Source organism: Sander vitreus, chromosome 24 (assembly GCF_031162955.1).
Source record: "Sander vitreus isolate 19-12246 chromosome 24, sanVit1, whole genome shotgun sequence".
Lineage (NCBI taxonomy): Eukaryota > Metazoa > Chordata > Actinopteri > Perciformes > Percidae > Sander > Sander vitreus.
The window spans coordinates 4,415,391-4,428,063 of NC_135878.1; the positions used below are offsets into that span (position 1 = coordinate 4,415,391).

The 12,673-nt window shown below is 41.5% G+C and overlaps 1 protein-coding gene and 1 long non-coding RNA gene across 2 annotated transcripts in view; one reads left to right on the forward strand and one right to left on the reverse strand.

Moving 5' to 3' along the window:
• Positions 1–110: 110 nt before the first annotated feature.
• On the forward strand, positions 111–4,681 carry LOC144513033 (uncharacterized). The gene is made up of 3 exons (XR_013501071.1): positions 111–369; positions 2,171–2,261; positions 3,700–4,681. It is a non-coding gene; the product is annotated as an uncharacterized LOC144513033 (long non-coding RNA).
• Positions 4,682–7,046: 2,365 nt separating this feature from the next.
• Positions 7,047–12,673, reverse strand: part of mgat5 (alpha-1,6-mannosylglycoprotein 6-beta-N-acetylglucosaminyltransferase) — an 82,239-nt gene continuing 76,612 nt past the window's right edge. The window contains exons 13-17 of the mRNA XM_078244092.1: positions 10,860–11,006; positions 10,622–10,738; positions 9,641–9,715; positions 8,545–8,702; positions 7,047–8,234 (exon numbers count right to left, since the gene is read on the reverse strand). Coding sequence (XP_078100218.1) covers positions 8,036–8,234; positions 8,545–8,702; positions 9,641–9,715; positions 10,622–10,738; positions 10,860–11,006 — 696 coding nt within the window. The 3' untranslated portion in view covers positions 7,047–8,035. The remainder of the gene's footprint in view (positions 8,235–8,544; positions 8,703–9,640; positions 9,716–10,621; positions 10,739–10,859; positions 11,007–12,673) is intronic.

Here is a 12,673-nt window from a genome sequence, read left to right on the forward strand (position 1 = left end):
TTTACTTTACTCTGTACTGTATTTGCATGTATATAAAAGACGTCAGAGGTTGGACTGCACGCCATACAGCAGTCTCCTTCCTTAGGCAATAATCATCCGTGGCACTATCCACACGCCATAACCTGGACACACAAACAAACACACGGTTCCCGTGTCCCGTTGCTAATTTACAGCTAGCTTATGCTAACGTCTGTACAGTTGGTACTTTGGCTGTTTGGGGAGAATAAACCAACGACCCAGCGGTCACATTCACCGCAATGACAGGTGCTTTTATTTGTCACACACCTGTAGATATATGCAGCCTCAAGCCTGGTAAGAAGAGGAAGCTTCTACAGACCAACTGAAGGAACATCTTCTCATACTTCTGAGGTAGGACGTGCTTTCTCTCCGTATTAACTAACTAACAGCTGATGTGTTGAAGGATTGAGTTCATTTGAAAGGCTCAGATCACAGAGTCCACAATCTCAAAAACATTGTCCACAGTAAGGATTATGAAATAAATCTTGAGTAATTGAGACACTGTGTGTGGAAATGTATTGTTTCCTCAAACAGAATAAAAAGACTTGATGGCTCAAATGCTTGTGTTGTTAGGTCAGTGGTTAAGTGGGTTTAATTCCTACTTGTGGTAGAGGTATTTTCAGTGCTGTTACCGTCTGTATGTTAGACCCAGGTTGTGTTGTTGTTGTTGTGTTGTTCATGCTGAAGAAGTATAATAAGACTATGTAGTGATAGAGCAGAGTGTAAGCCGCTGTCTTCCCTGTGTTACATCTTCTAAAACCCGCTGGTCAGGCGGCTGCTTTGGTGTTCAGAAGGTTGTAGTTTGAAGCCCTCGGCAGGTCTGTTGGGTTTTGAAGGAGTAAACACAAAGCAACGTGAAATGTTTTAGAGAATTCGTGCTGAAGCTGAATGTTCTGTTAGCTCCTGACAACGATGGCAGCGTTAGTTTTAGAGTTGTTGGTAAGCTGTCAGAGAGGACTGTGAGTGTGGTCGGCTTGGTGTTGTAGTGCTGTTGTTAGTTCTCATAAATCTCTGACAACGTTTAGCTGGTTCCATCTTCTCCACTCGGATGGGTTTTGAATTTGACATTTTGTAGCAATGAAAAGAATGCAGCCAAGGGTGAAAGCAGATTGTAGTTCTTTCCGGTACTACCCCCTTCATCCCTTAATATTGTTCTCCTCAGCTTCATGCATCCCTGAACACACACATTGCATGTATTTAAATTGTGTAAGTGCCACAGAATCGTTGGTTAAGGTTGACAAAACTTTTCAAACCATACAACTTTGCTGGTAATTTGTCAGCCATTGACCGGTGCAGATGACATCATTTGTGTGGTTTGGTCATCAAAAAAATCAAATACGGGAACATTAAATCAAACGCACCCTTCCAAGCACTGTGTGTGTTTAGTAAGTAAAGAGGTGCGGTCGCCCACCATTATTATGCCAGAGATACAGAAGTTGCATAGCTTGTTTGACCTGCCGTCCGTGGTGTTGGACTAAACTGAACATCACGAAACATCACAACTTATTTTGTCTGTCATTTTATTTTGGAGATTTTTGCCATAAACGACGCACAGCACTGGATATCAGGCAGTCAGCTGTAGGAGAAGTTGACGTTAGCCAACAGTAACTAAACAGCTTTGGACAGGCGCTTCCCTCCAGCATGTATTAAAAACCCACAGGTCAAACACTGACACTGGAACAATTTAGAAGCAATTCATAAGAAAACTAACTTTTGTCTATGTCAGCAGCTGTCTTTTCTTGTTGGAAATGTGATGGTGATGGGTTGTTGTATGTGGGTTTTGGCAGGTGGTTGCTGTTCCCACTTCCTGTGTACCGGCACTGCATCATTTAGTGGTACGGAGTATCGGACCCCTTTTACCCCTGGAGCAGCCCTATTATTAATATGTATCACACATTTCATTTGTTACGGTCTTTGTGTCAGCTGGATTGAAATGTAGCTGCATGCAGTTAACCTTAGGGTGCAGCTCAGATACTAAATGATGTTAACAAGACATTGCCCATCCTCTGCTTGTGAGCTCCAGTTCTCAGCACTAGTAGCTTTACCGTGTGTCTCAGTGTCTTTTATTCCTCCTTAAGGAACAGAAATGAACACAAATGTACTGAAGCAGAACAATCCAATAAGCTCTTGCTTTCTCTTGTTTTCTCCCCAGATGAGTGCAGAGTTTCCGGACCACAACTGAGAAGTTCCGTCACTCCATTCATGCCTTCTTCATACCATACTCACTGTATCCTCATAGTTTTGTATGTCCTGAATTTTTTTTTAAATAAAAAAGTAAGTTATAGTAGTAGCTGTATGGAGCTTTGACATGTATTATGTCCAAAAAAAAAAATCTCTGGAAAAGTCAAAAAGTGTTATTACATCGTTATTACACTGTTATAACATGTATTATGTAAAAAAAAAGCTATCAGTCATAAAAATGTCAAAAAGTGTTATTACACAGTTATACATGCCATGAAAGTGGACGTAAATAATTTTTTCGTCCATTAAAAAAGAAAAGAAAAAAAAAAAAATTCTACTCTGATCTCTTCTCTGTTCCCTCCCTTTCTCTGAGTTCCCCTACTCTGGTATCTCCCTTTCTCTGAGATCTCTTACTCTGTCCCTTCCTGTCCTTGTCTTAATACTCTCCTAATCTCTTCTTGCCTGCACTTCCTTTCCTAACCTCTCTTTTCTATCTAAGGGGCCTATCTAAGTGCACATACGCTGATACCGAGCTGGTCTTGAACCCGACACCGGTGCTTTTAGTGTCGAGAACAAACCAACCGCGCCACCAACGCATGTACGTGTGGAATGGTTCTTTGGGTGTATTTGTCTTTGTCATTCTGGGTGTAAAGCTCAAAAACAATAGTTTTTTTCCTGTACTGGAACCCATGACCTGTCTGTCTCCTAACCAGTGCTCCATCACACTGAGCTACCAGATCTGATGCAACCTGCAGCGGTTTAGTTGTGGATTTGACTTCTTCATTTTGGGTGTTGGACCTTAAAATTTTGTGTGCCTTAAAGGATTTAAACTTCTAACCTGAGTACATGGTGTTTATCATGCTGAGCTATCCACAATACCAGAAATGGTATGGTTGGAGGTTGTATTTAACGTCCACATCACTGAGGAGAGACATTAAAAGAAGAAGTTGACTGAACTGGGATTTGATCCTTCAACCTCAGTTTGTCACATCAGCATCTTATCCTGGTGAGCTATTTGCCAGGTTGAAAACTTTTTTTTTTTCGTTCTATTATTTGTTCTTCACCTTACCGGGGAGAATCCAGATCCACTAGACATGTCAACATGTCGATGCCTACTGTATTTCCTTTAGTTCACCTGAAGGCCAGTGGCTCAGGAGTGCGGTCAGCTTTTTTGGCATCAGTGGTTGGACCTTCAGCTCTATATCTGTGAGTTTAAAGAAAAGACAATTCTCACGCCCAGCCAATACAACTTAAAGCTTACTTGTTGTAAATGCATGGGAGGAAAGACAATCTTAAATAGAAACATGATTGTCTCCCTCAGTTGCACTGTTAATCCTGCAGCAGCACAGTGCACAGCAAAGACAGCTCCCTGTAACAATGTTTCACTGCAGCCTGTCAACACATCACTGCTGAGACTTTTACATTCACGTCAGGTATTCAAATGCTTCGAGTGCAAGTTTCTGAATTGTATGGGTTGTTTACCTTTCCTTCGTTTTTTAGGCAGAGTGTCTCCTGTCCCGCTTAAGTGGAAAAGTGGATGTCCTTCTTTTCAACCCTCCCTATGTGTTCACACCTTCAGAAGAGGTGGCGAGGCTTTATACAGCACCATCTTCAGTTCAGAGATGAAGAGCATTTGATCAATGTGTGCTTTTCTTTCAGGCGGGCAGCACGGGTATAGAGGCTGCCTGGGCCGAGGGCGAGAGGTGACCGACAGGTTTCTGCCTGTGGTAGCACAGTTGCAAGTGTTCATACCCAAACCTTGAAATGAAATCAAATAAATACAAATATAAAATAAAAAAGACATAAAATAAAATGTACATGATGCCTGGTGGTTGTTACCACTGAACACCATGTTGGCTCCCCATCAGTGAAACTGGTTCCAACACACACACTGCAGTGATGGTTTTGGACAACAGACAAGTCAACATTGATCTTAATATTGTGTTAAAAGTCAATATGTGTCCTCTCTTATCTGGAACGGCTGTTTGTTTTGGTATTTATAAGGGAACTCTTTATTTTTCTGGTGATTTAAGTATGTTGACTTGTGGAGTAATAGCAGTAGTAATGCTGGTTGATGGTAATCATTTACTAAACATTGTATGACTTGTTAGACATGTGTATCTGCTCACACTGTGGGGCTCGAGCTGCCCCCTTGGCCTGTGCTGCTGTACTCTCGTGCCGATGTAAATACTGAATCTGTATCGCTGTGATGTAAAACAAATAATAAACCAGAGTCTGAGCCTTTTGTCACAGAAAAAAGGTTTATTTAAAAATAAAGTTATATCCTTCTTACTTGTCAAGGACTGTGAAAACAAAAAAAAATGTTGTCATTGCGTTATTCACCTTTCACCGCTTGGACCACAATCATCACCACTGTAGTGATTCAGACACTGGATGCTAACTGACAGATTAAAACACAAAGATTGATACATGTTTGTATGACTGTAAGTAGCTGGTCTAGGTTTTTTTTTTTTTTTTTTTTTTTTACAATGGAAACATTCAATGCTGAGGTTAACAAAGACAGATATGGTGAAGAAACCATTTTGTTCTTTTGAAACCAAACAGTTGATAATCTGATGGACAGCATGCTCAGAATAAGCCTGACTAACAGAAAGTTACATAAGGCTTTACTGCAACAGAACAGGTTTGACAGACTTGTTTTTTATTGAAAAATAACTGATACACTTGTTTGACGTGTACAAGAAAAAGTGGTGATATTCTATATTATTGTTATTGTCAGCAAATCCCACAGACAGGTAGGGAAGTTAAAGTATTGAGAGACAGACTAACACATTGTTGGTTTTGGTCCACACATGGGACGGTTTGAGAATAACACCACTATAGAATATCATAAGCCTTATGCTGTAAATGAAAGGATAACACCACTGTCGTTTCTTTCTTACTATATCACTGCTGCGTAGAGTCGGAGCTCATCGCAGGAAGTCACTGCTGTGAGTAATCAGTTTAAGGTAATAAAATCAGTGTGCTGCATTAATCTGATTACTCACCAGTTTATACATGGTTTTTAGTCATGTAGAAAACTAATTTCTAATTGATTAACTGGGGGAAAAAAAAGGATACCAAATTAAGTGTTTACATGGATGTTTCTGAAATCAAATTACTGCTGGAAGGTAATGGTAATCCAATTACTATAAACATGTACATCCACTGATAGGCTACTGGCATTTTCAAGATGGTAAGGTAAACATTCGCTGAAGTGAACAAACACTGGTATCATCCTTTCTTATAGTTCTGTGAATGGCCAATCAGTTTACTTTTCCAGACCTAAGCAACTCAACCAAATGGAACAAATCACAAGGTTTGGAGCGATTAAATTAACTGATTTTAATTGTAATAAATTAAAGTTAGATACATAATTAAAATTATTTCAATTCAAGCAAAAGATGAATCTGATTCAGAAAAGAGAAAATGGTTCAATTTGGGAGTGAAAGCTGTATCACGAGTGCTAAGCTGCGTTTGATCAGGTTCCAAGTGTTGTGCTGACCTGAAGCTGATCTCTGACACACCACAGCCGACTGTCAGGCTGAAACAGCTCGCCCATAATTAAACACAAGCAGAACCTAAAGTTGAACCATGAAAAAGGCACATCATGTTTTTTGAAAAACTAAATTGGCACCAGATCACTGGACCTGTTTACAAAAGTAAAAAACAACATAAAAACAGTCTGAGCCGACACTGACAAAGTACAGGTGGTGTACTGTAGCTGGACGGTGCCGTTCAGTCTGAATTTACACGTGTGCAAACAGAAAAACTGAGATTGGAAATAAAAGCACAGAGTGTATGAGGCTCCTGCTGGCTTTCACTATGAAACGAGGCATGTTTGTCCACTGCTGTCCATCTTTAACCACACAGTGATGATGAAAAGTCTTATTCTACAGTTAAAATTTTTCAAAAACTAAAGATTTCAGTTTAAAACCAATCCTGATGCAAGTTTTTAGCTTTTTAAAGAAATTAAATTCTATAAAAATGCAAAGTCAATCATGAAATAACTGGCGAGACTCAAATCTATAAGGTCTTTTCACATCACTGCTGAGAGCTGAACAGAGGCAGACAACGCCTCCCCCTCCCGGTCATACACTCAAAGACAAACAAGCTTATTTTTAAATTTTTTATAAATTACTATCCATAAATAAAAATCTATAAAAAGGACAGAAAAAAAGAGACACCCCTCCTATAAATTAAAAACAAAGATTTCCAGCAAACACAGAGATAAAGATCTGTATACTAAATAAATAAAAAAGAAAACCTTTAAAACCCATATGAACAATATACAGTGTCACTAATATCTTGTTAAACCTCTGCAAATGGATTACCGTAGTGCATTTCTTTTCACCACAAGAACTACAAATTTATTTAGATTTTTTTCTTCGCAAATCTGCAGGCAAATTAAGATCCTAACAATTATCAAAATAAATGAGGAGATGCAAGGTTTTGCGTTGCAGGAACGCTTCGTTGGCATGTTTTTGTTGCTTACAGTTAGCTTGAAAGGATTTACAGCTTTTGTCTGGCAAGGAGTGTGGATCTGTGTTTTTGTATTGTAACAGTTTGTGTAGACACAGACAAACATCTCGGTAAGGCTTTCATGTCTCCTCTTTGGAAAACGTGTTGTAAAGGCTTCCTCACCTGGGCTGCAGTGTATCTAGGTGTTACCACTACTACTGACGACGGTTTATCATCTACGACGAAACGTCACAACAACCTACGACGCGGCCACTCTGTACACGACAGCTTTAGCTACAGAGAATGACCCTCGCCCCTCCCGGATCCTCGCCTCTCAATGTGTGCGTAGTACCGGATGGCATGCTGCTGCAACAGTCGGGAAAAAGTACTCTCCCCTACTGGCCTTTTGTAGAAACACACACACACACACTAAATCCTCTTTTTGATAAAAGTCATTTAAAACAAGTGTGCAATTTAAAAGTGAATGTATTAAAATCAAGGGGAGGACCATGCCGGTGACTGATCCACAACTGGACTTTTCGGTCTTTTAAGAGGGAATGAGGAGTACCTTAAGTCTGGGTATGTGTCTGGAAATGCTAAAACTTCCAGAATAAAAATCTAGATCTCTACGTTACATGTCCGCTCTCGTCGTGCTGGTCCAGAAAAGAGGAACGAGTTGGTTACAGTGTAAAACTGGGTTCTTCTTTAGCCGCCGTCTGTTAAACTTGTGCGTGTGTGTGTGTGTGTGTGTGTGTGAGTGTGTCTGTGTGTGTGTGTCTGTGTGTGTGTGTCTGTGTCTGTGTGTGTGCGCGTCTCTCTGCCTTCAGGCATGTCAGTCCAGTGCAAACCTACCTAAAGAATGAATAAACAGCTTCAGATTTGACCAGGGGTGGTGGATGGAGGGGTTGGAGTGGAGGGGGAGGGGGACAGGGGGGCGGTTGAGTCTCCTTGGTGCCTTGCTGCCGTGATGAACCTGAAGACAAGGCAGGCAGGCAGTCACTGATGTGCAGTCCACCAAGGAGGCTGCAGTTTTAAATACGACTCCCTTTGTTGATTCAAGTAATTTTACACCGCTTCCGGGACTCGCAGCACCGCCGCTGGTGAACCAGAGGGTTGACGGATGCTCAGGTTGGCTGCTTTACCTCCAGCAGCTGGGGAAAACAATAAATATGATGAACATACGCAGTCCTGTGAATGTTTTTCTGCGCAGACAGCTTCCCACAAAAGTCTGGTGTGTGTGTTTGATTGACAGCTGCATGTCTCTCAAACACACTCATTGAGCTGCTCTGACTTCATTAAACGGCATCCAGCCACGCTTGAACACCGCCCTATCCTCTGTCAGCCCCTGCTCCCTTCAGCCTGGGTGTTAGTGCTGCTATAGGCAGTCTTTGCACAGCGCCACCTGGCCCTTCATGTAGTCGCGGCAGGGGCAAATGCGTCTCAGCGACTGGTGGGCGCCCGCGCAGCTGAACAGCAGCAGGTCAGACTGGAAGATGCAGTGGTGGCGAGCCTCGCTGTAGGCCGGGACCAGCGTGTCTGCGCTCGACTCCACCGTCTGACAGTCTACACCAAACCTGAAACACAGGAAGAGAGATTTCCTTCAGTTGTTATGCTTAATGACTATTTATTTCTGTTTGAATTAGAGTGAGAAGGAGAGACAGAATAAATGGGGCCCTCCAGTGGTTTTAACCTAAAGTCACCCCTCTGTGTGACATACAGTACTGTACACATGAATAACCTGAAGTGTGCTTCCACCTAGAGGACACTTTTAAAATAACAACTAGGACAGGGAGAAAGTGTGTTCATCTCTCAATGTATATACTATACATTATTATGTGTGTGTGTGTGTGTGTGTGTGTGTGTGTGTGTGTGTGTGTGTCCCACCTGGCCAGGTCCTTGTCTTTGTTGAGGTGTTGGAAGAAGGAGGGCTCACAGATGAGCTGCTCCTCCTGACACACCTGCTTACAGGAGTGGCCCGGCTCGGCCAGTTTCACCTGCAGAGCGCTGAGAGGGGGCCACATCACCTGACCGTGGCAGAAGTCCTGACAACACAATATCATGTCACACAACGGAAATACAACACACACTGCAACATAGGCCAGCTTTGAAACAAAAACATGGAATTTCATGGAAGTAAAGCCATTCCATCTGGTATGACACTGATAATTAAAAAACATTGATGTGATACCTAATTTAACAATTAAGGGCATTCAAATGACCAATCCTCAGTGTACTAACATGGGAAATATGAAATTGTGTTACTGACTGCTTTTGATTGAAATCCTCCAGAACCTAAATACATGATCCTACTAGTTATTACTAAACATAATTGTACTAATAGGCAAATTCCACATTCACAAATTCTCCCACAAATTTCAAAGCTTTAGTTTAAATATTCAAATATTTACTTTATTATATTTATATAGTATTCTTAATGTTCATCTTATTTCAATAATATAGTTTCTGGTATTTATTGTATATATTTTGAAAATCGTTCTATATAATTTCCCTATCTTTTATTAAAGCTGTGATGTCTTTATTGTTGCACGTTGGTCGCACTCTTGTCCTACAAAAGTATCTGGAATCTGGTTTAGTTTTTTTACAGTCCCACAGCAGAACATTTTCAAGACATATCTTCATTTTGTTGACAGGGTTATTAAGTTATGCAAGTGACTCAACAGCAGCTGAAATGTTTGGCTTTCACATCTTTGTGGCCCCTGTAGAACCCCCCCCACCCATCACATTTTCAACAGTGATGACGATGATGGCAGCAGCAGCAGCGTTACGAGTGAACAGAGAAGAGCTGGAGAGCTGTTGTCAGCAGAGATAAAAGTCATCATTTGCGCTTGTCTTTTGGAAGAGATTTGGATTTTCATTCAGCTATAATCAAGTCTCAGTAGACCAAGATTCGGATACACTTGTATCCTAAACATGAACATGTGAAAAGAACATGAGGAGGGAATCCATCTAGAGGCAGTACCTGGTTCTCAATGAAGGCGTTGACTCTCTGCAGCATACCCTCACAGGTGAACTCGTAAGGCAGGTAGGGCTCAATCTGATCACGTAAACACAAAACACAGACTGGTCACAGAAGTGCCAGGAGAGGATACTGTGGTGGGGAAGTCGCACACTTTACAGCACACCTCCAGAGCCAGGCATGAGCTCGTTTCACTGTATGTGTGTGAGCTCAGCCTGGTGAAACGTTAGCCCGCTGTCTGCCCTTTGCACCACTATCAACCTCCACATACTTGGATTTTGAGGACCAACAACTGAAGCCTTTGTTGTAGCACTAAGTCACTCGCTGCTTTCTCCCGAGCCCAGCCGGAGCCTGGTAGGCTGCAGCTCGCCACGGATCACAAAGCATACGAGGCTCCACAGGCTTGTCCAGTGAACAAAACCATTGTTCCGACTCGCTCCGGCGGAGCAAAACACAACACGAGGTCCCTAACCTGACCTTTAAATGCATGGGCCTGGACGCAAAGACGGAACAGGATCTCACTTTCTTTCCCCCGTGCTTTCACTTATCCTTTGGAGAAGTTTCCATCCAAGCATTTCTGTCAATTAGGTTGTCCAATTTTGATAGTTTATATTTGTATAATTTGTATAGTTGTCCTGCGTATTGCACTGCATGTCTGTACCTGTTTTTGTATCTTGTGCTTGCACCGGGGACCAGGAGAAACACAATTATTTTGATAATCGATTCATCATTTACCTAACATTTTCTGGTTCCAGCATCTCAACTGTGATGATCTGTGCCTTTTCTTTGTCCTATGTATTTGTTCAAGCTATTTTTCAAGCAAGAATGAAAAAGTTTCTATCTATCTATCTATCTATCTATCTATCTATCTATCTATCTATCTATCTATCTATCTATTATGAGAAAGTCATCTCATATGTTTTCAAATCATTTCTGTATCAATGCAGACTTTTCATGAGGAAAATCTATCAACGTGTTCCTTACCTTCTGGCTGAGGATGGAGCGAATGGCCCTCTTCACCTCGGCAGAGTTTTCGATATCCACCGTCCACACATGGGGCTGACCAATGTACACTTCAGCATACGGATGTTGAGAGGTCAGCTGCAGACAACGAGAGAGTAGAGGTCAGGGAAAACAAACACACCTTTTGTATCTTGAGCAGAAGCGTCTGCAGGGTAAAACCTCAGTGTGAGTCCCCATAGGCCGGCCCCCCTCCTCTCACCTCTCTCAGCGTGGGTTTGCCTTTGAAGAAGTCGGTGTTCTTGCTGCTCTTTGGAGGGTTGAATTTGGGGTTGAGGAAAGCGCAGCCATTGGCGATGGCCTCCAGGGGGGCAGGACCCTCGTAGGGGAAAGACAGACCCACAAACAACTGCAGTGGAGAGAAAATATAAAAATATAGAGAAACTGATTAGCCTCCACATGGATGTTTATTTATTTTTATTTTTTTTAAAGGAAAAGAAAGCTTAAACTGTAGATGAGGATAGTCATGATTATAACCTTTACACATACAGTATGTGATAACACTGCTGCTAATGTAAGCCAATCAAGAGTCACCAACTTAGTCTGTGTTCACACGTTTTTTAAATCACATGTTGAACACTGAAGGTGGCATGTGGGAGCTACTGAAATAACCAGAATAACAAGAAGCCGGTCGAGGATGGAGAGGTGCAGAAAGGTTCACTGGCTGTGTTGAGGAGTTTCTGTTGTCTGCTGATAGCAGCAGTTAACCCTTGTTAAAGCAACCCTCCCATATTACCAGCACTAAATACAGTCGAGGCAGCACATTTTCTCTATGAAACAAGGGAGGAAAAACAAGCCGAATAATATGAAGACACTCTAATGTTTATTGCTCCCAAAGGCCAGTAGACGTTTGGTGAAGAGGGAGGATATTTTGCAGATGGAAACACACTGTATCTGAGTAGCCTGATGAGAATTTGGAAAACAACTACAGTAACTCACACATATGCATATAAATAGGCATACAAACAACCATTTTACAAAAGAAAATAATATAAACAATTATTAATACACCCCCTGAGATATATCACTCACGCGTGATCTGACCCATTTTAGCTTACTATGTTCCTACCGATGACTGAAATCTATGCTTTTCCAAACTTTGTGGCTTGTGACCACTAAAAGTGATTCAAATGATGTCTACTTGCAACCCCTCATCACCAGTTGCACAAGACTTGTGAGCAGTTTACCCAAAAGAGTGATTTTCCTCATCTGACTTGAATAATTGTTAGAATACATAAAACTGAAATGATCCAGTAAGAAAAAAGTGAAAAAAGAATCATAATGAGTAGAAGAAAGTCTACCTGTCTTACTGTATGATTAAAGAAGCAGTCAATGAGGCCTTCACATCGCATTACAACTGAGTCTACTCCTACTACATATTGTAAGGTAAGTTTATTTGTAGAGCACACATTTGAAATACTTAAAAGGAAATAAAGCATAAGCATTAAAGGATTAACTAAGGATTACTAAAAAGGACTAACTGTGGAGGATACTATCTTGATTTGATAAACACAGACTGCTGAAGCTTTGAAGTGGCTCATATTATAATCCCGCTGTGGATTTGGTCCCCCATCACATACACTAGAAGCATTTTAGGAAGGGATACTTTAATGGCCAGTATGAACGGGATATATAAAGAACAGGGGGATGGGAAGAACAAATATTTGCGAGGTAGTAGCAGCTTATCCACATGAGCGTGAGACAAGTATGCAGAAACAGAGAGAGGAGGGTGGGGTGGAGGTGGTGGCAATGGGCTAGTGGCTCTTTTACTGGAGCTGGCTGGCTACAATGGCTGTCTGTGTGTTTGTATTGGCCTGTGTGTGTGTGTGTGTGTGTGTGTGTGTGAGTGAGATTTATGACGCACTTTCTATAACGCACAATGCAGGGCTGTACCATGTATGTCTGTATACACATGAATACTCAGACTTAAGCTTAAGGCTGAATTATGCTCCAGCTCATGTGTGAACATAACTCAAATGTTTCTGGTCAACACCTACAGCCTTGTTAACGACTGAC